This window comes from Rhea americana, unplaced genomic scaffold, assembly GCF_003343005.1.
Source record: "Rhea americana isolate MKP2758 unplaced genomic scaffold, rheAme1 scaffold_69, whole genome shotgun sequence".
NCBI classification, from domain to species: domain Eukaryota; kingdom Metazoa; phylum Chordata; class Aves; order Rheiformes; family Rheidae; genus Rhea; species Rhea americana.
In genome coordinates, this window is record NW_028186856.1 from 1,696,279 (window position 1) to 1,720,152 (window position 23,874).

The following is a 23,874-nucleotide window of genomic DNA, read 5'->3' on the forward strand; positions in this document are numbered from 1 at the left end:
AGACAATGTAGACATTAGTGTAAATGTGACAGATTAGTAAACCGTACACCGTTAGACTGCTTCATCTATCAAAGATTAAAACTTAGGGAATTATAGCCAGAGCAGCAGGACTGAAGCTTCATGCATGTGAATCGGTTGATGCTCTCTACAGCCAAGAAAGGCTGTGGTAGCTTTGCCTGGGAGTCAAATGAGATCGAGCAGATCACTAGCACTACGGCAAGGACATATTTTATTTGTCTTTTAAACTCTCAGGCTTTCCACCTTTGTGTATGGAGGAATAAAAGCATATTAGTTTGCAAAATTRTTTTTATACAGGAATTGATTTCACCATGCTTTGAACTGCAGCACTTGCTGGTAACATTAGAAGGAAAGTTTCTCAGCAGCAGTCTCCCAGCAGATGCCACGGTCATCATACAAGTTAAACACTGCCATCTCGTGGAGATATATCTATAYAGACACACAGGTACAAGATAGGTACATAGTCCTGAGCTGGAAACAGTCCTCAGTGCTGTCAGTTCTCAAAACCAAAATTATAATGTACTGGAAAGGTGCCCTTCGACTCCAGTGGAGTTATTTTCGCAAACTCGTAGGTGTGTACACATGATTTACACACAGACAGCCTTGATCGCTAAACTGTGACAGATTCATGCCCGGCTGCGAGAGGATGTGTTACTGTTGTGGTACAATTTTGAAGGCGAAAGAGGGTTTCAGACGGTTTGAGGGGAAAAGAGCACAAAATCAGCTCCTCGGGGCTCTGCGGGACCGGGGTGATGAGGCGGYCAAAGCAGAGACAGAGCGGAAGGCGCTCACCCAGCCCCTGGGGTCCTGWGGCAGCGGGCGAGGAGGTGGAAGGCGGCTCCACCGCGGAGGTGCCCCGGGGCGGGCCCCGCGCGCGGGACCGCTGAAAGCCCGCCCGCCGCGCGGCACCACCAACGGCCGCCCCGGCCCCGCCCCCAACGGCCGCCCCGTCCCAGCGCCGTACTGCGGGAAGCGCAGCACAATAACGTCGCCGGGGGCTACGGCACCGCTGTTGGGACCGACCATTGGCTGGAAAAGCGGCTGAGCCGCGGCAGCCCGACCAATGAGGGAGGCTCATAGCTCCGCCTCGGCGGCGGCCAGCCAATGGGCAGCGCCGCTTTTCTCTTGGCGCGCAGGGGYGCCGGGGTGTGAGAGGTCGGAGGGCGAGGCGCTGCCCCGGAAGCGAAAGCCGGAGCGGGCCTGCATTCGCCTCGGTGCCGGGCCGCAGCGGGCGCACGTGCGGCGCGGGAGGAGCGTTTGTGCGGCCTGCGCGTCCCCCTCGGTCGCTGCGTCGCCATGGTGAGGGCGGCGCGCGCGGGGCGGCGGGCGCGGCGGCCGTTGTTAACGKTCTCGAGGCAGCGGGGTGGGCAGGCGGGAATCCAGCGCGCTAACGGGGTCGCTGTCGCCGGCAGAGCCTGCCCCTGAACCCCAAGCCCTTCCTGAACGGGCTGACGGGGAAGCCGGTGATGGTGAAGCTGAAGTGGGGAATGGAGTACAAGGGCTACCTCGTGTCCGTGGACGGTTACATGAACATGCAGGTGAGGAGCGGGGGGTGTGTGTGTGTTGGGGGAGGCGCCTCCAGGGCGCGCTGAGCGCCTTCGGGCTGGGACAGCCCCGGGCCTCGACTCGGCGCTTGGCCCGCTCGGGGGGCGGGGGAAACGGGCACTTCTAAAGCATCTGCGGTGTCCGTGCTGCGAGACCCCGACGGGAGCCAGAGGGGAGCCGCGCTCTGCTCCCTGCGGTCAGGGTAGCTGGGCTGTGGGCAAAACGCGGAGCGTTCCGTGAAATTTTCTGTTATAATCACTCTAATACTTGTTGGTTGTCTTCTTAAGCTTGCAAACACAGAAGAGTATATAGATGGTGCGCTGTCTGGACACCTTGGTGAAGTTTTGATAAGGTAATTAGACCCTGCCTCCACCATAAATACAAAAAGTTTAGAAGGAGTATCACTTGCACTAAAACTAGGTGCTGTGTCTCTTGTTTAAATGTATTTCAAAATGATAAATGTTAATGTAATTCTTGGGTGAAGATTACAAACGCTAACTCTTCTTCCYTTCAGGAGGAATCCCCACATAAAACTGGATTTTGTTAAGAAACACTTATGATGCTTCAGTAATTAAATGCCTTAATTATCCAGAATACTGGAGAATTATTAATTGCTCGGCATTAATAGAGTATATTAGCATATTGCTAATTTTAAATGGTTATTAACCTTGACCGTAACTGTTAATCCAAAATTAAAATAGTCTTGTACGGCATTGTTAATCAGTTTACGCATTTTAAAACATGGAGTCTTTTAATTACAATGAGCTTCAGAAAAGCTGTACAAGGTCAACAGCAACAATTTACTGCACAGAACTTAGCTGTGGCCAGGCTACARTGAAACAGGAAAATGCTTAAAGCAATGTATGCGTGGGGAAGATTAAAACTAAGAGGAAATCTTTTATTCTGTTCGCAGATGCAATAATGTTTTGTACATCAGAGGTGTGGAAGAAGAGGAAGAAGACGGGGAAATGAGGGAATAGGTGTTTGTATATCTGGAAATAAACATTTTTTTTCTTTTTTTTTATTTTCCACAACTTTGTAATAAGGTCCTTACTTCTTGTTTTACCTATTTTAATATGGGGAAGGTAACATTTAAATAATTTCTAATATTTTAATGGAGTCTGAAAAAACTAGTGCTGGGAGTAGGGGAAACTATTGCAATTCAAAACTGGGAAAACTAGCATATAATGCAAGATACAGAACTCCCCCTCTTGCGTACATGGTTCTTTTCTGCTATTCTAAGCTGAGTGGGTGAGTAGAGTGAAGGAGTTGTAGGAATAGCCTTTTCGGTAATGGTGATAAAACAGACTGTAGAATGAGCAGCAGAACAAACTTTAAAAATATCCTAATGTGCCTACTGCAGATTGATTTCATAATGATTCCTTTTGCTCTCAACTGGTTGACTGCTATAATGCTGTGTTAACCCTATCTTAAGTAGAATGTAAGTTCAACTTCTAAGTGAAAAACTCTAAGCCATCTTCAGTATTTGCAGGGACCTCATCTTTAGCTACCTTCTTTGCTTTAATGGCTAAGGGCTGTGAACGAAATACCAGTCGTCTTCCCACCTGAAACACAGGAAAACAAAGCAGTGTATATACCTTACAGWATGTACATAGTTGCTATTAAAATATGATTAATATTTAAATCTTCTATAAACTATTTGGAAGCAGTGGCAAAGATTCCACAATAGATGAGATTTGGAGATCTGTTACACCACAGTGTCTGTAAGAAACACTCTGCTTCTTTGAGTCATGAAGCAAGCTTGAAGTGTGATTGTAGAATCATTGTTAAGGAAATACGCATTTGTACTGACTTTGTCACTAATACCCACACAAACAGAAGACTGTAGCTCCTATAAACATCCGTAAATTTCAATTGCATTAGTAGTTAAGACAATACAATACAAATAGCAGTGTACTTTCTGAGCTTCTGTCATAAAGAAAACTTCTCTTTGTCACCAGGCATTTGAAATACTATGGTTTTGCAGAAGTGTGTAACCTTGGTTTTTAACTTTTGAGAGTAAGCATGGAGGTTAACTAAATCTTTCTATCGGCATTTGTTAATGAAAGTAGAAAATTGCTGTGGCAAGACTGACAGTCAAATTTCCTGTTTGAGGCTCTGATGAGGTCTTAGTAGAGCTAAGAGTGTCTCTAACTGTAGATTTAATTTGGAAAAGCATTCTGCAAATCAGAACCCAGACAGCTAGTGGAGTAGTTTATGAATGTAAGTTAGAACCATTGTGTGCAGAGTGAACACCTACTGTACTTCTGCTGTGAAATACAGAAATATCACCCCTGTTTTACAGATGGGGAATGGAGCAGAAGTGGTCAATGATGTGCTGCAGAAACAGGCATGGAACTTAGAGTCAGAACCCTGCCCTGCATCAGAGGCATGCTAAACTGCTGAGCAAGCYATTACAACTTCTGTACTTTAGTTTCTGTCTAGGGAGGAAAAAAAAAAGGGGGGGGGGCAAAGGACAATAGTATATTAATCTCCTTTCTCAGAGTATTTTGAAAAAAGTGATGGACAAAAGCTAAATAGATAGTAATTGTTGTGGAGCACAAAAATAATACAAGTCTCCTTATCCTTAGGTTAGGATAATGCATCCTTAGAGATGATTGCAATGAAAGACAGGTGGGTACTTTGGGCTATATTAGGATATAATAGTGGTTATATGAATTAGAGAAGAAACTCTGTTGGGACAGCTACTGTGGGAGATGCATTGCCTTGTTTCTCATTTTAGAAGTCATCTCTGTTGCTATATGTGAATTCTTTTAATGTAGCACTCGTATGTTGCCATAAAAGGTGAAAAATCACAAAAGATGTACTTGGGAAGAACTTTTCCGCTTAAACCAGTCCCTTCCTTTTCCCACTTTAAAGGCTTACTTCACCACTCTGTTGAAGAAATACCTTATGATCCCATCAGGAAAAAGAACTATTTAACCTAAAWATCAGTGTCAACACAACAATAATCCAGTACTTTTAAACTGGCTATGAATTTAGGAGACTTCTCAAAACATTTAGAGTAAATGTGTTCTAGAATGTTTTCAGTGGCAAGAATGAGAGGCAAGATAGTCTGCTTTATAAGATGTAGCATGCCCATTTAATACATCCCTAATGCGGAGTAGCACTCTTTCCATGTGGTTATTTTAGTATGTTACTAGCTGTGATAACTACAGTGATATTGATACTGGAAAAAGGAGGAGGAGATTGGGACTGTCATCTTTGTAGTAAACTGCCACTGTGTCTGAAAGCTGCCTCTCCAAGTGAAAAGGAAGTAGGACTGAGTAGAAGTGAGCTGTGTAATGCATGATCTTAACACTGAAGTAGTAGATGGTACCTTCACTCCTTTAAGACACAAGGATTTTAATCTTGTGGCTTTTCCCAAAATAACAGTTTGGGAAGCCCTAAAGGACTTATACATACATGGTTGACAGATGCTCCAATTAAGAGTGTGTAGGCTCATAGAAGCTTTTCTGCCAACACAGCTGTATGCTTCTTCAGATAATATTAACCAAGCCAACATGTGCTTCTTGTCAATGTATAGCTGTTATTTCACGGAGGATTTTGTTTTTCCACATGGTTATGTCCACTAAGGGAAGTCATGCCTTATTTTGTATTTTCACACAAGCAGATGAGCAAATCTCTAGGTTAGACTAAGCTTTCATAAGCTTTCATTTTTTTTGGAAAAGGTTTCCCCTAACTTGCCATTAGCATTTTTTTTAGTCAAATAATCTAACTAGTAAGCATCTTTTATAGAAATTASGAAGTATAATATTAATCTTTTAATGATTGCTTCAAGTGTACTCCTCTAAGGGCTGAAATTGACAATCAGAAAATTTAACTAGTAAGTAATTAAATAGTAAGAAACAGTAGCCTTGATACTTTCTGTAAGATCAACAATAAATATTTGCATATTGTAAGTTAACCCAGAAGCAGAGAAAACTAAATTACATATAACTTGTATTACTATACTGTATTTCCTTCATTATTATACCCTTGCTTGGAGAATTTAAAAAAAAGTAAAGGTGGGTTGTTAGAGTGACAACATATTCACAGTGCTGAACAGCTGTTCTTCCTGGGCTTCCTCAAACTTCAATGAAAAAGAAGAGTACCTCCCAAAGCTAACTTGTGCTTTCCCTCTGGAAGTGCTCCCCCTGTTCTCTTTCTGTATGTGGTAGCATAGAGGGACTTAAATTCCTATGTCCTCCTTCCAAGCAGTGGGCAATATGCTATATTGAAATTGAAGGCTTATACAAAGTATTCTCCATCTGTGTAAATTTAGGATTAATTGTTCGTGTGGTTTATGATTCTCCAGAGTAGTAGAGGCATATATCACCAGAAAAGACTGCTTAGGTTACATTATATTGATAGCAAATATTTTGAATGCCTGAAACTGTCAGCCCCTTAAAAGCTGCAAACTCAGCTATCAGTTACTTCTCAGTTAAAAGGATTTTGAGCTATGTTTGCAGGGTGAAAATACTTTTGTACATTGCACAGTTTCCCCAGAACTTACGTTATGCATAGTAAGAAGGTACTTATAGTTGTGTTAACAAGTTTGTSAACTGCTTTTTAAGGTAAAGACTACAGATGAATTCTGTTCTTCATCTACTATTGCTGCATTTACTGAAAAAGGACACACTAGTGAGTAATTCTGGGAAAAGGTAATGGGTCATTCTTATGTGTGTGCCTTCCATACTTGAAAGAGCTCATCTTGGTAATTAGGATTAAAAGTGCTAGAGATGAATTTCCACGAGGAGAATGTTTTTGGGTGGCATTACAAAACACAGAATAGGCTAAGGACAGAAGGACTAAGAACAAACCTTTTTCTTTGGTTCTGAAATAGCTCTTTGTAGAGAAGACTTCAGACGTTCTGTCTGAAGCTCCTTTTCTTGTTTCAATCTTTCTTCACGTAACCTGTAGTGGACATGGAAGAGGAAATGCCTGCATAAGGAAGAGGTAAGATGGAAAAAGCTTGCAATTTTAAAAAAGAAGAAATTGTTGAGAGGCAATAAGCATTATTTTTGAAGTGGGGGTTACTCAGGAACAGTTGGCTTCTTTTTGCCAACACCTTAGGGAAAAAACAGCAAACAGTTGCCTATAAGGAAACCAGTGAACTGGGGCTACTAATTGTGCAGCAGGCTGTCATACAGTAATTGAAACTCGAGCTCTGTTTAGACTGTGAGTACGTAAACTGTCAATGTGACTAGTTCCTCAGGTAAACAGAGGCACATATGTACATGTCTATAGAAGGATGTTTCTTGGGTCATGCTGTACAGGCAAGCATGCTCAAACCCTTCAATGAAGGTAAAGAAAATATTTTTACCTTGCAGAAAGTGCTAAAGCCCTCCTGTGATTCAAAACAAACCTGCTTCCTCCGATTCCCTTCTTTTGGGGCAGAGAATTCTTAAATGTTGAACAAAGATGCTTGTTAGAGAAATAGCTTTTTTTTTTTTTTTAATAGAAGAAATCTTAGGAAGATGCACAATAGTTTAAAATGAGTAGAAACCTCTGTTTGAAGGAAGCCTCTAGCAGCAAAAAAGGAGGAAAAAAAGAGGTAGGGGAGTGTTTTGTGCATGCTGTTCTGAATGTGGCCAAGTCTCCCCTACTTTAAATGGGCTGCTGATATTCCAAAATGGGCATCCTGTATCCTTCAGCTGGAAAACAGCAACCTCTTTTTTGTTTCTGTTTGCAAGGGACTACTGAGGAATGAATCAAAATACTGAAATGTTTACACATGACCTTTCAAAAGACACATCTGATGTATGCTATAAAAAGCAGAACTTAATTTTTTGTCACTTAGATTTTGCAAAGAATTATAAATTATTATAAAGTCATCTTTAAAGAAAACATCGTATTTCAGCAGTCATCTCAATGAACTTTAATGCTGATTCTTTGTATATATTGTATAGTTTAGGATGTACTCCTTGCTCCTATTGACTTCACTGGCTAAAGTCCTACTGATTCACAGTGAGTATAATCAAGCCTGCAGTCTATCCTGATTATGTTTGTTTCCTGCCTGGACTGCAGAGTAAACTAACATTTGTTTGTTACTATGAATAGAGCTTACTAGCTGACATAGGGACATCATCTACCTCATAATATCTGTATCAGAATTTCATTGTACTTATGTATGAAGAAATACTGATACCACTTGTAACAGTATCTTCATGTACATCTCAAGCTCTGTAAGAATCTATGAAGGAAGGCCTGCATGAGAAAGGACGTGCAGGCACATTTTTCCCATCATCTTCCTTTGGATTTATTTGAGAAAGCATAGCACAAAATTAAATTAACTTGTAATATGTAAGTAGAGAGGATTATTCTTTAAGCAAATGTGAAGTACAATTTGAACACATTTTAGCACATATACAGTACCATTCAAGATTTTTTAAACAGATACTAAAAAAAAATATCATTACATGTATGTCGTCATTACATAGTACCATTGTGTTTAGAGAGCTGTACTGCTGATTGGAACCCAACTGTATGACAATGAAATTTCTACTTGCCCTGAGGTACTTAGTCAACCAATGAAGTCTAAAAACCATAGGTATATTACTTTCAAATTTACACTAGCTAACAGTCAAGAGTATGGCATATAAACAGTTTATGCTATACTAAAGGGGGAAAAAGTGGTTTACAGGACAGAAAAAAACAACCATCAGCTTTCAGTGGGGAACTTAATGAGACTATGAACAAATTAGACGAGACCATCCAAATTTCATGCAGATTAGATATTTTACCTTTTCCTTCTCTCATTCATCTTTCTTTTCTCAGCTCCTTCAATAATTTCACTTGGGATTGTTTCTATCAAGTCACACAGTTGTTCTATTCGATCCTCAATTTTTTTCAACATTTGAATTGAGCTAAGATTTGATGCCTCTTCTCTTCCAACACTAAATTTATATACTTCGGCAATTTTTTTATTAAGCATATTCAGCATTCTGTCCTTAAAGTAAACACAAACTCATGAAAAATCCATAAAAATACAGTAAAAGTAGTATTTTACTTATTTGTGAAACTGCTGTGAAAATGGCAGTATATAGTTTTGATGTGCATTTAGCATCAGTGTGACATCTGTCATCCCATCAGTAACAACAGAATCTGTGTGTTATATGAACTGTTAAATAAACAGGAAAATATTTTTTATAATCTTTCTTGTTTGCTAACTGGAGTTCTTTGAGATGGCAGGCAGCTGTCTGTTTGTGCAGTCTTGGAGACCCTTTGCAGGCAACAGCAATTTAGCCAATATAGGGGTCCTTCTTCTGATAGCTTAATGGTAAATTAAAAAGCAGGTAAATTTATCTGTTGTTTGGCAAATAAAATGTGGTTATCCTTCTTGTTCAGTGTTCCAGGCACTCAATGGGAAAATCATTCTGTATTATGAACAAGAAAGCTCATGACTGCACTATCGCCTCCTGCCCCCAAGTGAACAAAGTTTGGGGACAGCAGCCATTCAGTGCTTTCTCAGCTGAAGATATAATAGGATGCAGAGAGTAAAGAATGTAGGTTATGGAACACATGACTGGCTAAGTAGTTTTTTTGATTTTGGAGGATGCATACGTGTGGTGGCACTTTATACTAATAAACAGCAGTTCCCTCTACACTAAACAGCTGACAAGGAGAGGCTATGATAYTTCATCTAAAATGAAACTGCAAAGTTTGCCTGGCTAAAAGGAGCTTGCTCACTGGATGTTTCTTCTAATAGAATATGCAGAATGTTCAAATATCAAACATCAGAATAGTTCTCAGAGAACCRGTTGAGCAATGCCTGTGCACAAAGAAAATAAACGATCTCTGATATCCGTTCCAACTAAGCCAGTGAACTTAACGTATTAAATCTACTGATCCACATATTAGACAGTCTAAAGAAGAATCACTTCATCTTTAGGCAGAAGGCTAAAGAGCTTTGGACATTTGAGGCAATTAGCTTAGTTTCACCATAATTAGAATGAAGCTTGTTGAAGAAGAAAATTTGATTTTGATAAAAATCTGGAATGTGAGACCTGAACTTTTTATGACTCAAAAGGCTGAAAAATTGTATGGCAGTACAAGCAAAGCGGGCCAGAGCAAGCCCTGTACTTCCCATTACTCTTAACTGATGTGATGGTTGTTACACGACCACCTTCAGGCCAAGGTCCGTGAATAACAGAAAAATGTCCTGGAGGGACTTCCAAGTTTTTTCTAAAGACTACCTTTGACAAGCCAACTTTCTAGTCAATTCGTTTTGATTCCCTTATACTGCTAGAATTTCCTTAAATTTCCTTGGTGCTATTAYGTAGCTGCTGAAATTGGTATAGGCAGTGTTACTGTGGCCTGCCAAAACATATASGAGTGTTCTGTGAACTAGGTTTTTKGTGATATGAAAATTAATTAKCCAGGAAGGTGGAAGTTATAACCCAGCTGTCTGGGTTAAGTGAAAGTTGTGGGAGCCCAGGTGACCATTCTGAACTTTATGCAGTGGATCTAAACAAGGAAAAAATTGAACAAGCTTCCCATATCTTATATTCTACAGAGAAACTATGAAAATAAAACTTTCTGTGTATTGCTAAAGAACTTCTAAACACCAGAGAGATAAACCATGTATTCAGCAAATAGCCCATTGTGGAAGAAAACTTAATAGAGATAGGACAAGTCAGAGTTTTAGATTTAATTTGGAMTTAAAACATGTCATTATTTTTGGATTCACTTCCTTTTCAATAAAGTTGCATAACACTTGGAGGAAGCAATTTTTCCAGAGGTGATGAAGTAAGATCCAGAGAATGGGATGCTTCTGAGTGCTAGACAATCCTCTCAAAATATGGAACATGGTTACGTTGATGGAAAATTGTAATATTTTTTTTTTCCCTCTCCTGAAACCCTTTTAGAAGTGTGTCTGGATCTGTAGWAGGAGTAAGTTTGTAAAACTGTGTTCAATCTTTTAGACTGTGCTTTTTGGTATGCCTTTTCTCATTATTGTAGACTACTACAGTATAGTGTGCAATATTAGAATTCTTAGATGTTTGAAGGGTATCATCATCTGATTTCTCAGTCAAGACCATCACCTCATTGTCTTTGGTGAGGATGAATACTGCATTATTACTTTGCAATGGAAGATGAGATCTCAATACTCATAATGTTGAGAGGTGTTTACCAGAAGCAACTGTCATGCTTTGACTTTTTCAACTTTATGTGACAGGGAAGATAGATACATCATTACAAATACAAGATTTTTTTCTAAGGTAAAAGTGGTTTCAGGCAAAGAAGTGCGTTTTTTTTTTCTAAAAAGAATAAAGAAAGATTTCTAGTATTTGTATTACTCTCCTAAAGTTAATTGCTCTRTATGGGGTCACTTCCTAAAATCAGACTAGGAATTGACTAGATTCAAGTCRCCAGATATAATTCTGGCTCACACTGAGAGCAGAGCAAAGGTATCCATTATGTCCACATCAACTGAGTGTATTTTCCTTAAACAAACCCATATGATTCCTAAACTATAGTCTCAGATACCAATCCCTATTCAGCCTCTCTCWTCTACATTTTTCAAATATGTCTCTTATTGTACAACTGCACAAGGATATACTACACAATTTGTGTTATATTAACATGCTCCACAGACCAGTTTTCAAAGTGTATACTCTAAGGGCAAAAGAAGTCCTCTCAAGTTACCTTGTTTATCTGTTTCCCTAACATCACTAACCAGCAGATTTATTGTACCCTAGCTGCAAAGGAGAACTATCTGGCTTCTGTTTCAGTGACTTGTGTGGCCAGACAGCAATGAGGTAACAGTAATAATAATGACAATAATATCTTACTCATGGAGCAGAAAAAGATCTTTGGAGTACCRCAATCTCTATGTGAATTCCTATCCCTTAGGACTATCATTGATACTTCTTTTTGTGGATACAAGAATTGTTTCTAAACTTGTGAACCTAATATTTGTTGTTTTGAAATGCGCTTTACAAAAAAAGATACCTGGATTTCTGAACTAAACTCTCCAACAGAAAATATCTTAGTTTTTAGCGCCARCTGTGTGCTTTTTTCTTCTTCTCTGACACAAGCTGCTTCTAGTACCTCTTTGTGTCTAGCCAGGATCCTTATTTTGTCAGCTCTGTGGTAAAAACAAATGGAAGTCTCAGTCTTCACATTGGCAGATCCATTCATGCAGTAAGATCAATCAGTTTACCCAGCTCTTTCAGAAAGCTACTAAAATATTAGAAACCAGCGATTACAGTAGCTTCTTAGCACTCCTGAATCTAGTTATCAGATMTATTGCATTATGCACCTTAATGTGGTGTGGAAAATTTTAAGCTAATATTAACAGCTATCTTCTGAACCAGTATGTGCTACGTCAGCTAGACTGCTTCCTATACGCAGTCTAGCTTATTAGAGCTAATTKGGTATCTCTACTTTGTAATATGTAGTACAGAATCTAGTTTAACCTTCAAGACAAAATACAGAAGGCTTTTTTTGTTTGCTTGTCTTCCGAAACAAGCTCACAATTAGATACCAATCCATGCAGCTGGAATAAAACTGAATTTCGCTGGAGTAACTGTCTGCAGTCATTGCTGGCAAATACAGTAACACAAAGCAAGTCTGCAGAATATAAACAATAAACAGAAAATGAAGATGGATTATAAATTTTGAACTATTTAAACATTATGAAAAAAACTTGTATACTCATACAGGTATATTAATACAGCTCAAATATGCTGGCAGACAAAAGGTCTGGATACATCACATTTTATACACACCAAAACAAATATACATATTCGTATGTATCATGTCATTATACTTTGAAATGCAGTCACCTTTGTGTTACAGCATACTAGCTCTTTAAGGCAGGAAGCAAACAAGGATCTCCTGGCTTGAGAAAAATCAAAAAAGTGTAAACACACTTCTACTAAAATGTATTAGGAACTTGTAGATCAGTCCCCAACCCCTGAGATTCTCAGCTGACAATAAGCTGGGCTGTTGATAATTTAGATAGCGAGATCTTCCTTCTCTACTTTGCTACAACACGATCAAGAACTTGTGGACATTATGACTTACAACTGAGATGCATACAGAACATAGATAAGGTTCATTTCCTATCTACCATGAACCSAAAAGACAATATACACTTCCAATATGCAGACAAATCTTACATTTTTTCCTTTATAGCACTGGTTGTGCATTCAATTTCATCCACTGTTTCTCCTAAGTCTTGAATAGTTTGAATCAATGCAAGGTTTTGTTCCTCTAGATCACTGAAAATCTGAAGTAACTGTTTTGGATCAGTGAAATATATCTCTGGCACCTACAAYCGAGGGAGGAAAGATGAATAGTATCTGTTGGTCAGAAAGTAACATATTACATACAGATTCATTGTAATATCTTTCTTAAAAAGTTTAAAACATTATACAAACATTAATGTCAAACGTATGTGATGGAAATCAAGAAGCAGGCTGTGATTTGTGGCCCTTCTACTAGGGCAGTACAGAGCAGCTGCAGCTGTGYATCCTAGCCTGAGGCTGAATATATGCTCCCTCCTCCAGACTGTTTCTGCCCCAAGCTGCTGCAATATGCATGTAATAAAAGCAATACTGATCTCATCTTCCAGAAAACAACTATTATAYGAAGAAGTAAATTTCATCATTTCATTACCACATCATAGTCCACGTCTTCTATTGGAAAGTCATATGTGACACTGTCCATCCTATTTTCCCACCTACTAAAAAGAGAAAAAATAATAGTTCTTGGATTAAGTCTCAAATACCAATTCTACAAGACAGAATGGTCTTTAGAGTGGTCTTTATTCCAAAGGAAGCTGAGTAGTTTCATCATCATAAAAGATGTTGTCAACTCAACTCAGTTTACCTCTTGATCTCCTTACGCACATACGATGTGTCCAAAAGAGCCTTGACTTCCTAGACAATGAAAGCTGACAGCAAAGAGAGGAGCTGAAGATTTTAACCAATGGAATTTAATAGTGACCTTATTTCTTCAGTAAAATTAYTGTGTTATGTGTTTTCTGAAATCTTCAGGCCTCTACATATACTTCCAGGAACAGATTTTGCCCTGACCTTTAAAATAACTGTATATAACAATGAATAAGCATTATACAGATATTACTATGTAGGTAAACCAAGCAATCATTTTGATCTTAGTAGTTCATATATAGCCTTAGAGACAAGAGAGTCTTTCAAATAGGGTTCAGCACATAATTAAGAGCAAAACCACAGTATAGATAAGGCTTCCATCTCCAGATGTAAAATTTGGCTACAATTGTTATATCAYAGCTCCAACAACAACTAGTAAGTACATAGTAAAACTGGACAGRTAAGAAGCAACCTTCAGTACAATGGCTGGGTAGAACAGTGGCATCTSCTACTTCAAAGATAGTATGAAAAGACAAAACCAAAAAATGTACTTAACAACAGTGCTGCAGTTTCTTTACACTCTTTTACTCATTGTTCCTCCTACCATCTCTTCATTTACTCCTTGACTTTGTAACCATCGCTCTGCCTCCTTTGGAACGCCTAGAGCCCTAACTATGAATGGCAGCTATAAGGTAGCACATTAGGAGCTTCAAAGATACTTTCACATAATCCTGATCCAACTCCAGTCTCTCTCTGGTGATCATTTTCATTCAGGTCTACTTTTATTGTAAATAACCATAGTAAGACACACCTTTCTTCTGCAAGACAACTTAATCTGAAATGCAGCTGTAGGTAATGATAGCTAATTGTTTTCTTCTAATTGATGCTAATGCTCATAACTTAAGGAAACTTAAGGCAGAAGAATGCCTAAGTATGTACTCTTCCCATGGGTGGCTTTGACTCACCAGCCAGACTCTTGTAAGAATTTCTGATATAYCACTGATCTTACTACTGCAAAGAGGGGAAATTAAGAAAAATGCATTTGTTGAGGGGGGGGGGTGGTTGCTCCCTTTAAAATCTAATTTTTTTTCCTTTGTATACATCGATGAAGAAGGCAAACTGGAAACGGAAAACATATTGTTCCTCGTGTCGTACCTTGGTGATGATGCTCTGCTATCAGTTGTTCCTGATCTGAATTCAGTCTGTGCTTCGACTCCTTCTTCTAGTCCTAGTTTAAAACAGTTTGAGTCATCTTATTCAAAACAGGAAGAGATAAGAGGATACATTTCTAAGCAAATACTCACTATTTAGCTGAGCACTGCACTGTCTCCCTTTTCTTTGAAACACTGGGAGACAGGTTTTTCATGCACAGAGGCACACACTTTCAACTCTTCTATAACTTTAATTCATTCAGTACACATACATTCAACAAACAGAAGTACTTCATGATTTGCCAATAAATGTTGTTGTAAGACATAGACATATAGTAAGGTTTGTCTTTCTCAATGAAGTGGAATATATTTGCTAACTTAGCATCCACAGTTCATACCTCTGATAACAGGGAAAACTGTCTTTTCCGGACCAGTCTCACAGGTAGTGAGCATTTTCTTCTTGTATCCTGCACTCTTCTCTGTAATTGCCACAGGTTTGTCTTTCTGCTTTGATGTTTGCACTCTGGCTGAAGATAAAAACAGAACTGCAACATCTTCCCATAATAAAGGTGTCCAGACTGACAACAAAAGTAGCTGTACTTTTTGTTCTACTCTTTATAAAGTATGTGCAAAATATGAAAGTAGAATCTTTATGCAGAACAAATCAACTTAACTTATGAGGTACAAGTAGTGTAAAAAATAATACGTATGGGAAATGATCTTTACAGACATTATGTGCACAAGAATCTTGCAGTGGTCTAGCTAAACTCAGCCTTAAATTTTATTTGGGTAACACTGTCATCTCATTAGTCAATCTGATCTAACTTTTGTGAATATTGTTCTTCATCTCACAAAAATCTCTTTATTCAGTTAAACCACACTGTGTGGTTACAGAGATAAGCATAAATGAATTTAAAACACATCTTTAATTTAACTAGCATGACTTAAATATGGGCAAAGCTTACCTGAAAAGAGACTTGTAAGAAAAAGATACCTAGTGTTAGTGGACTAGGTTAAATATCAGGGTTCAGAATTACAACTGGGATGGGGGAAAGAGAGAGTGAAYGAGCACAATAGAGTGGATGGAGGAAAAGCAGATGTTTTGGCTACATTCATTACCTAGAACTGTAAAGAATATACTTAAAAATCACAAGCAAACTCAAAAATATCACAACTTAGGTTGAAACTTKGTATTAAACAAAATCATGACAGTGCATTCCTGTCTTCTGCTTTCTGGATTCTTAGAATTTACTGATTAAATTTTTAAGTCCCCCCCCCCCAAAAAAAAAAAAAAAAAAAAAGATGAGATTTTCATAAATCCTTTTGACAGAAGCATCCTTCAGAAGCAACTGAATTGAGAAATATCAAAATGCACAGCTCAAAATCACTTTTGACAAAGGGGCATTGATGTGAAAGAACTGAATCTGAGCCTCATTTTTTCCCCAAATTTTGGGGGTCTATATAGGTTTAAATTCTGCATCTTAGTCACTTTTGTAGATCTTGCTTACATTTTCAGGACATATTTGTCTAAACAAAGGAGAGGAAACATACATTGTAGTTGGCTTTGCCCAGCATGGAAGAGGTTGGGAGTTTTGTGCATCTTTCTTTTCTTGTAGATTGACATGATACGTAATTAGTTCCTTCTGGATKTTCTCTTCTTCCTTGAGTTTTTCTCCTCTTGCTTCCATCCTTTTTGCTTTTTGCTGTTCTTGCCATTCTTTTGGAGAAAGTTCCATCAAAAAAGCTTCATAGTGTAAGGACTCTTGGAGGAGAAACTCAGCATCTGAGATTTCACTGCAGAAATAAAATGTTAGAGCTTACAGTTTATATATAAACAGCATGGTCACACTACGATAACATGATTAAGATGTAGTAATCAAGATTCAAATTATTTTAGTAATGTTTTATAATAAGAAACTTGTTAGCATGGATTACTGAAAAAGCCTCTCACCAGTAGACCAGCAGATTATAGGTTCCAGTGCAGCTCAGGCTTTATAGTGAAGTGAATGTGAAGTTTCTTATTTGATTCCCCCTCCCCTCCTGCTTTTTTTTAAATCARTTTATCACTTCTACCCTCCTATATCACTCATGTTACACTCTRCACAGCAGAACTCAGACCTGGACTGAGTTTATGCATGTTAGAGGGCTAACACTAGATTAAATGAAGCTTTAAACCTTTGCAAGTCTTTCCCATGATTATGTTCCTTGGAGGAACAATTCTCCACACAATTTTGAAAACTGTACTGGATTTTGGATCCACTACAGCTGCTGTCCTGTTTCTCAGTATAAGAAATCAAATAGCCTATTAATGAATCTCAGTGCATATCTTGCAACTTTTGCTTCGCTGCAGCCATTACCAGCTGTTTCTCATGCTAGATGCAGAAAGTGGATCCAAATACAGTCCTTAGATATACGGACTTCTACTAATCAATAATGCTCTGGGGGCAGCTTGTTCTACTTGGGAACCTACTTTAGAAAGCAAAATTCCATTTAAGCAAACAAGAATTCTTCATATATCTCCCTGTGGCCTCGTAATAGTGGAACCTCACAAAGGATAAAATTCTTTTGGTCTTCTGATGTGGTCCTTAGCCTGCCTTGAACACGTTAATAAGGTATAAAAGGGAGAGGTAGAGACTCTCTWCTGCTTTTTGCAGACTGCAAGCCCCTTTTCCCAACAGGACTGGTACAGACACACTACACTGAAGCCTGAGACTAGGCTATGGACACAAGAAGTTTTCGAGAAGCCTTGGACATGCTACAGTGCTACAGGTTGTGTCAGTAGCTTACTTGGTTTGACTAAGGAGAGTTGTTGTGTTAGTGGAAGGTAACTAGGAAATAAAACCAGCATCATGGCTGACATTCCATCCTGGGTTCAAACACTTGCACCAAAAGCTTACCATGAGCTTTTGGTCATCTGCTCAAACCCAAGTCTGACTGTGGTCCTATAACAGGTCTCTAGGTAGGCACCATGGAGAGCTCAGCACCAGTGTCTGTCTGCCTGATCTGTGCATCACCAATAATAGTTCAATGCAAAGATGGCTAAAGGAATGTATTCAATACAAGAAAAAAAGACCTAAAAACTCAATTTCATACCTCAACTTATTTACAAGTGTGTTTTAAGTGTTAAATACTTCATTAGTTGCCTATACAAGGTAATCAGTGTTTTGATCTACTTCAAATGAAAATCTGAGAGACAAATTAGCCATGAGTGTAATTCCAAAAATATTCAGCTAGTGCTGGTTATTTAACCATAAACAATGACATACAAGTCACTTTGCTCAYAGATTTCAGTTCTGCTACTTGGCCACCAAATGTGATAGAGTCCTGCAAGCATTCTGTTTTTCATTCATTTTGTTCATACTAAAACTGAAGGTTTCCCTAAGTAAAAACACTCTGATAAAAAACATAAGAGTGAAGCCACAAACTACACCAGAACCCAGCTTATAATAAATTTTCTAGKAAAAAAAAARCAATTTGCTTTTTGCTCCTCACATACCCCTCAAAACTTTTCCTATTACCTCTGTATTTTTCTAGAAAGGCACAATGAAAGGGGTTATCCATAAAAATAAAATTGTATTAAGACACTACAGTCTAGCAAAACAGCATCTGGGACACTGGGAGAACAGGGAACGCTTTCTTCCACTTACAGTCTTGACCATTTCAAATGCTGGTACAGAACACAGCCATCTGATCCTGGCCTGATCTAAAGCAAAGAGTTCACTTTCAAATACTGAGAGAGAGAAGATGGTATGCACAAGTTCAGAAAGCACTTTGCAAGAAAAGGCAGGGGGCTTATGTTTAATGCAAAAATGTTTAATGGGGAAGCCAGTAATGCAATGGATGAAGAGATCCAATGTAAAATTATGATGAAGAGAACTGGTTGTCATAGTGTTTGGGCTCAATGTCAGCAAGGCAAAATTCACTTCCTGGGCTTCCAYCCAGACCCTAGAATTACTGCTATATACGAGTTTGGTTCATCAACATTAGATCATCCTTTGCACTGTTCAGCTARGTTTGTAAAATTATCAAATTCATTTAACACTCTTAATCATAATTCACACATTTGAAAACAAACAAAGCATGTGCTTATTCAAATGTAKTTGCAGAACTGCTTTCCCAGGATTGTTTTTTTAGAAGATCAAGGCCACATAAAAAAATACCATAAAAATAAGAACACATAGGATTACCTCACCTTCTAAGCAYACAAATTTCTTTAACAGCTGACCTTACATATGTTGCCACTTTCAGTTTGGACTTTTTTTCTTTACTTGCGCTACAGAAAAATACAGAAATGTGTGAGAATCACATCTGCACCATTTTTCATTGTATCAAAACTAAAAGGAACTGTAACAGTAACAGAGACTAACTTTCTAAATGCATTGATGGCACTTATACTATTTTGTCCAAGAAATTCTTCAAATGCAATTAATTCTTTCTCTAACTTTTCTTCTGCAGATCTTGCTTCTTTTTCCTTCTGTGCTGTTAGCTCCTCCAGATGCTTTACAGTTTGTTTTTTTTCTGTTACTGCATACTAGGAAAACAAGAGTGTTAAAGTATCACATAAAAAATTCTGGCTCAGGTGCATTTTGCATTTCTATAACATCATTTCAACAAGCAAGCTAAATGCCATAAAGCATGTGCCTAGGCAACTAGAAACAGTTGTCCTATTCAATAAAAGACTAAACAATAATGCTTATAAAACGTAATGTCAATGAATAACCAAAATAAAAGAATTCATTATGCTTTTCAGCCACATTGCACACATCATTTCTTAGCCACTGTATCACACTTTTATTTGTCTTTCACAGCAGAAAGATCTTGAACACAACAGGACCTCTTCCAGTGGAAAAAAACTTCTTACCCAGAATGCAAGTGGAAACCAGCTAGTGGTCAGTGTTACAGAACATGGAAGAGTTAGTGTTCAGTACATACAGCAGTGAGCTCTCCTGCTCTTGAGCTGATCTCATCCGCTGATACTTTGCAGTAAAACATGAATAAACTAATAGTGTTGAAAAACTTGCATCATCATGACCTGTCCTGTACGTACTCTCCAGTTACACGGAAAATTTCTTTCTCTCTTGATATGTCTAACATGTTTTTATATACACTGAATACAAAATTGCCAAGTAAGGCCTGACCTATGACCAAAGTGACCCTGGGGAAGGGGGGAGAACATGGTGGGGGGAGGAATGAAACACCCACAAACAACTCCGTATCAACAAGTATGAATGAGTCTCTATTTTTATCAGATTCATAGAAAACTTCTACAAATATTTAAACTAGTTGGTAAGCTTTGCCCATCTGACTAGTTTGCTGATGCATAAATAAGACTGCTGGTAAAAGCAGTTTTCTGTAACAGGCAGGCCCATCYCAACTAATGCTAGGTGGCAATTCTCAGTAACAGACTTAGGCTTCTTTTATAGTTAGTAGGAAAAGACAGGCATGCTATGAATGGTCCACTCTATCATAAAATGAGTGGCTGAGAAACGTGTGATAAGTTGTCCTTGAGAAATGCCTTTTTCCATTGCCTATACAGAGATGACTAGTTTGGACTAGCCACTTAAAGTTTAGARTATCTAAAATCACACTAGCTTAATCAGGTTAGGTGAGATTAATCCAGATATGAGAGAGTACAGGGTAAGGTCTAAACGGACACAGGCTTATTCAAGCCGCTTTCCCAGTTATTGTGGTTTTAAAAGCTGTACTTACTAGAAAGTTCCAGCCATAACAACATATGCATTTTTTTTAAGTACCTGCAGTAGAAACAAATCTTTCTGTTCACTGATGTATTCTGTTATAGGCTGTTTATCACTCTGGCAACCTTTTAGGAAGATTTAACTCTYGTTAATCACAATATGTTATTACATTCCTCAAAATGCTATGGGATAAGATTTGAAAAACAACATTTGCTTTCAAGAATTTGTGGGTTTTTTTAACCTACTTAAGTTTGACAATAAAAAATAAATGATTTTCCATAAATTGACATTAGGATTTGTAATAAAGAATTAACAAATCATTTATCCCTGCTTCTCTAATTCCAGGGCAYCTTAGAGATTACAACAATTTTCTGTAGCAAATATATCTTTACAGCAGACTGCAGCATCTGTAGTGCGCAGACAGTAAGAAAAATGGTAGTTAATCATAAAGTCTAACACTCCCTTCAAAGGTGGATACACTTCCAAATTTTTTTCATCATCCCTTGAAGGACAAATTGTGAGAAGAAATAAATCTGTGTGAATTGTTGTGTTCTTTTAAAAAAAGAAAAGAGTCCCAGGCAAATCAGCAGATCCCTRTGGAAGGACACAGTTCTAGATAAAGACCTTGTCCTTATAACCCGCATTTTACTTAGATGAAAAAAGTCAAAATTCTAYGAAAATTTACATTAAGACGAATAAYACAAAAGGAAAGACAAGAAAAGTGTACTTACATTTTGCATAAGCAACAGCCCAGTTGGAAATAGGAAAACAAGTATCTTTTTTGTTTGCAGTCCATGTCCTTCTTTCAAAGGCTGAAACCATCTGCTTTGTAAAATCTTGCATTTTCATTCTTGATGAAAGCGTGCTCTTTTCATATAGTTTCAAATTCTTTTGAGGTCTTTTGTCCTGCATCTACAAGTTTTTTGATAGGTACATTCATTAAATTCAGAAAGATACTTTTCTCTCTGCATAGCACTAAAACTCAGATCYTGATATCCAGTCCTGCCCTTTTGTATTAGATTATATGCCGTTCACAAGAATGAATATTCTAAATTAACTCTGACAATGCATTTGAAAAGATGTTCTCTGAGGAATTAGTGTATCATACTTTTACATGAAGTATCAGCAAAAAGACCTCAAATCTGTTAAATAAATAATCTGATATTCAACTGAATTGCTTACTTATCTGTACTTTTACTATTTTTTCCCCATCTATTCTTTCCACCGTCTTGCTTTAAATTTTTGATTAAATGAATTATTTTCCCTCAAAAAAATGGCAACCTTAAGAAACTTAAAATACCCAAAGATAATAACATGAGCAATACGACCGTAAGACATTATCATTCAAACTAACAATTTTAGAAACACAYACCTTTCCAGCAGACCAAGACTCAGCATCTCTGTAAAGAACTGGCTTTCCATCTTTCACTGTGAAGGGAGTTATCTTCTTTTGAATGTTTTTATCAACATCTATAAAATTTTGCWGAAAAATGTTACAATCAGATGCTACTTAAAACACCACTTTTTAAAATTTATTTTCAATATGCACTTTTACTGGAACATTAAGGTTGTGATTCAAGCCTGCTAAACTTAAGAAATTTACATCCAATGAACTCTAATATTAACTTTTTTTAAAAAAAAAAGCTCAATTTTTAGAATCTGTAGGGTTTTTTTAAATCACATTCAAGAAATTCCCAATGATGTGACCTACAGACCACTCCTGCATTTACCCTTCTGGGCAGTAGTTTAAAAATCAGACACAGAACCTCTGAAACCACTAGTTTTGCAGTGAATTGACCTTTTTCTTCGTAGGCTGATTTGCTAAAGAGGAAAATCTTCAACAGAAAAGAACTGAGAAGTTTGTAAATACACAGGCACAGGTTCTATGTTTCTGCAGGCAGAACGTAAGGCTGAGAATGAAACACACTGCTATCTTACTGGGCATAAAATCTGCACCTATTTTGAGGATTTAAGTCAAGCTCTGCCCTTGGTTCTCTGGAAAGACTCGTGAACAGAACTGAAATTTATCCTTAGAACGTAACTGGACATTTCTCAGAGGCATTAAGCAAAACATAGAATTTATCTTTCCTTTTTTATCCCTTTTACCAAAACTAATTTCACGAGTGACTGGAGATCGAGATTGGATCACTGGAAATAAAGCTGCAGAAGTCATCTTTGTTCTTCAAAATTCTCTCTGGAATCGCTGAAATAGACAAAAGACAAGAAAAGTGTAGGTGTGAGAAACATAAATGAGACCAGTTGGACTTCTAGTCCTTGCTCACAAAACTGAATAGCCAGGCATGCAARTAAGTATGGGGATATGCACATAGAGGCTGTAATTTAATGTTCACTTGCTCTCTCAAGGGCAAAAACAGCAGCTTGTTGAACATTCRCCCTAAAATATTTGTGAATACAAGGAAGATGATTTTGCAGTATTTAAACTACCATAAGACAGKGCCACAGTGAAGCTGCTCAGTCCCCACTGTAGATCTTTTTATTGCCATCCGACCGCACACAGAGGTGAACAAGGTGCAGTGGGTGTGCTCCCTTCTGCTCCGGCTGCATCATCCTTTCTCCATTGTTTTTGTTGGCAAGACTGATCTGGTGAGGGCCAAGTTCCACCATAGCATGTTGTGTTTCATTCCCAACACGCTAGACCTCACATAATCTCTGTTGCTTATGCATCCCCCCATGCAGTATCTTTCTGCCCTTGCAATGACTTTGTTGCAATGTTCCTCTTTAATTTCTGTTTTCGTTACTTACTGTGGTACTGCTGGAGAAAGCCAAAATAAGCAGGAGGAACTCTTGGAAGCAGTAAAGCACCATCTACCACCTTGTTTGCTAATCCTTTGCATGCATAGCAAGAAATATTTRGAATAAAGATTGTAAGCAAGAAATATTTAGAATAAAGATTGTATCATAGGGCAGTACTRAGAGAGTGGAGCAGTATCACACGAGTATACCCAACACTATCACATTTTCACTGACTTTTCAGATCTGCTTTGAAATGTAATCAGTAAAATACTGGGGTTTAGCTGCATATTTGCCTCATTTGAAGAGATGCCTATACCAGAAAGGCTAATTAAAGAGCCAACCTATTCCTCTGTTTCTGGTGTACAGGAATATATGCAYGCACATACACATAAGCGTGTTAAAAGCAATATAAATTGATTTCCTTTCCAAAAAAAGAAAAAGAAAAAAAAATCCTAGCACACAGGGAAGGTGTCCAATGTCAATCCTAACCCCCAGATGGGTATTTGAGGAACCACCTCTGAAGAAGCATTACAAGAGCCCAGCCCTTGTTAACAGGAAGATACGATCATAGGCAACGGGAGGACAGCCAGAAATTCTGCTGATTTGGGGATTCAGCAGGGGATTACCRCAGCCCCATCCTCACTAGGCGCATTGGAAGGGAGAAGACAACCAAAATGCCCCGCTGAGAGTTTTTCTTCCCAAACTCTCCACCTCTAACCTTGACCATGGGGTCACAGGCCATGAAGATAAATTGCTATGGGGCATACCTGCCCAAATATGCTGGAGGCCTGTGTGGCGAGGGGGGCCACGCTGCAAACGACCGGCCAGAGCTTTCCGGAGGCCTGAGCCCAGCGGCGAGGGGAGGGA

General features: G+C 38.4%; 2 protein-coding genes across 2 annotated transcripts; one reads left to right on the plus strand and one right to left on the minus strand.

The window, feature by feature from the left end:
- Nucleotides 1-1,159: 1,159 nt before the first annotated feature.
- SNRPF (small nuclear ribonucleoprotein polypeptide F) lies at nt 1,160-2,597 on the plus strand. Its single transcript, XM_085321227.1, has 4 exons — nt 1,160-1,317; nt 1,431-1,556; nt 1,851-1,915; nt 2,477-2,597. The coding sequence occupies exons 1-4, from the start codon at nt 1,315-1,317 to the stop codon at nt 2,541-2,543; spliced, it is 261 nt and encodes an 86-aa protein (XP_085177353.1). The 5' UTR covers nt 1,160-1,314; the 3' UTR covers nt 2,544-2,597.
- A 420-nt stretch (nt 2,598-3,017) lies between these two features.
- Nucleotides 3,018-22,426, minus strand: CCDC38 (coiled-coil domain containing 38). Its single transcript, XM_085321226.1, has 15 exons — nt 22,360-22,426; nt 21,626-21,723; nt 20,985-21,165; nt 20,311-20,378; nt 18,925-19,088; nt 18,750-18,830; nt 16,109-16,351; nt 14,956-15,080; nt 14,562-14,658; nt 13,192-13,258; nt 12,693-12,844; nt 11,521-11,656; nt 8,310-8,515; nt 6,387-6,480; nt 3,018-3,128 (listed from the first exon to the last, which is right to left on the minus strand). Exons 1-15 carry the CDS (start codon nt 22,424-22,426, stop codon nt 3,018-3,020), a joined length of 1,890 nt encoding a protein of 629 aa, XP_085177352.1.
- Nucleotides 22,427-23,874: the final 1,448 nt, after the last annotated feature.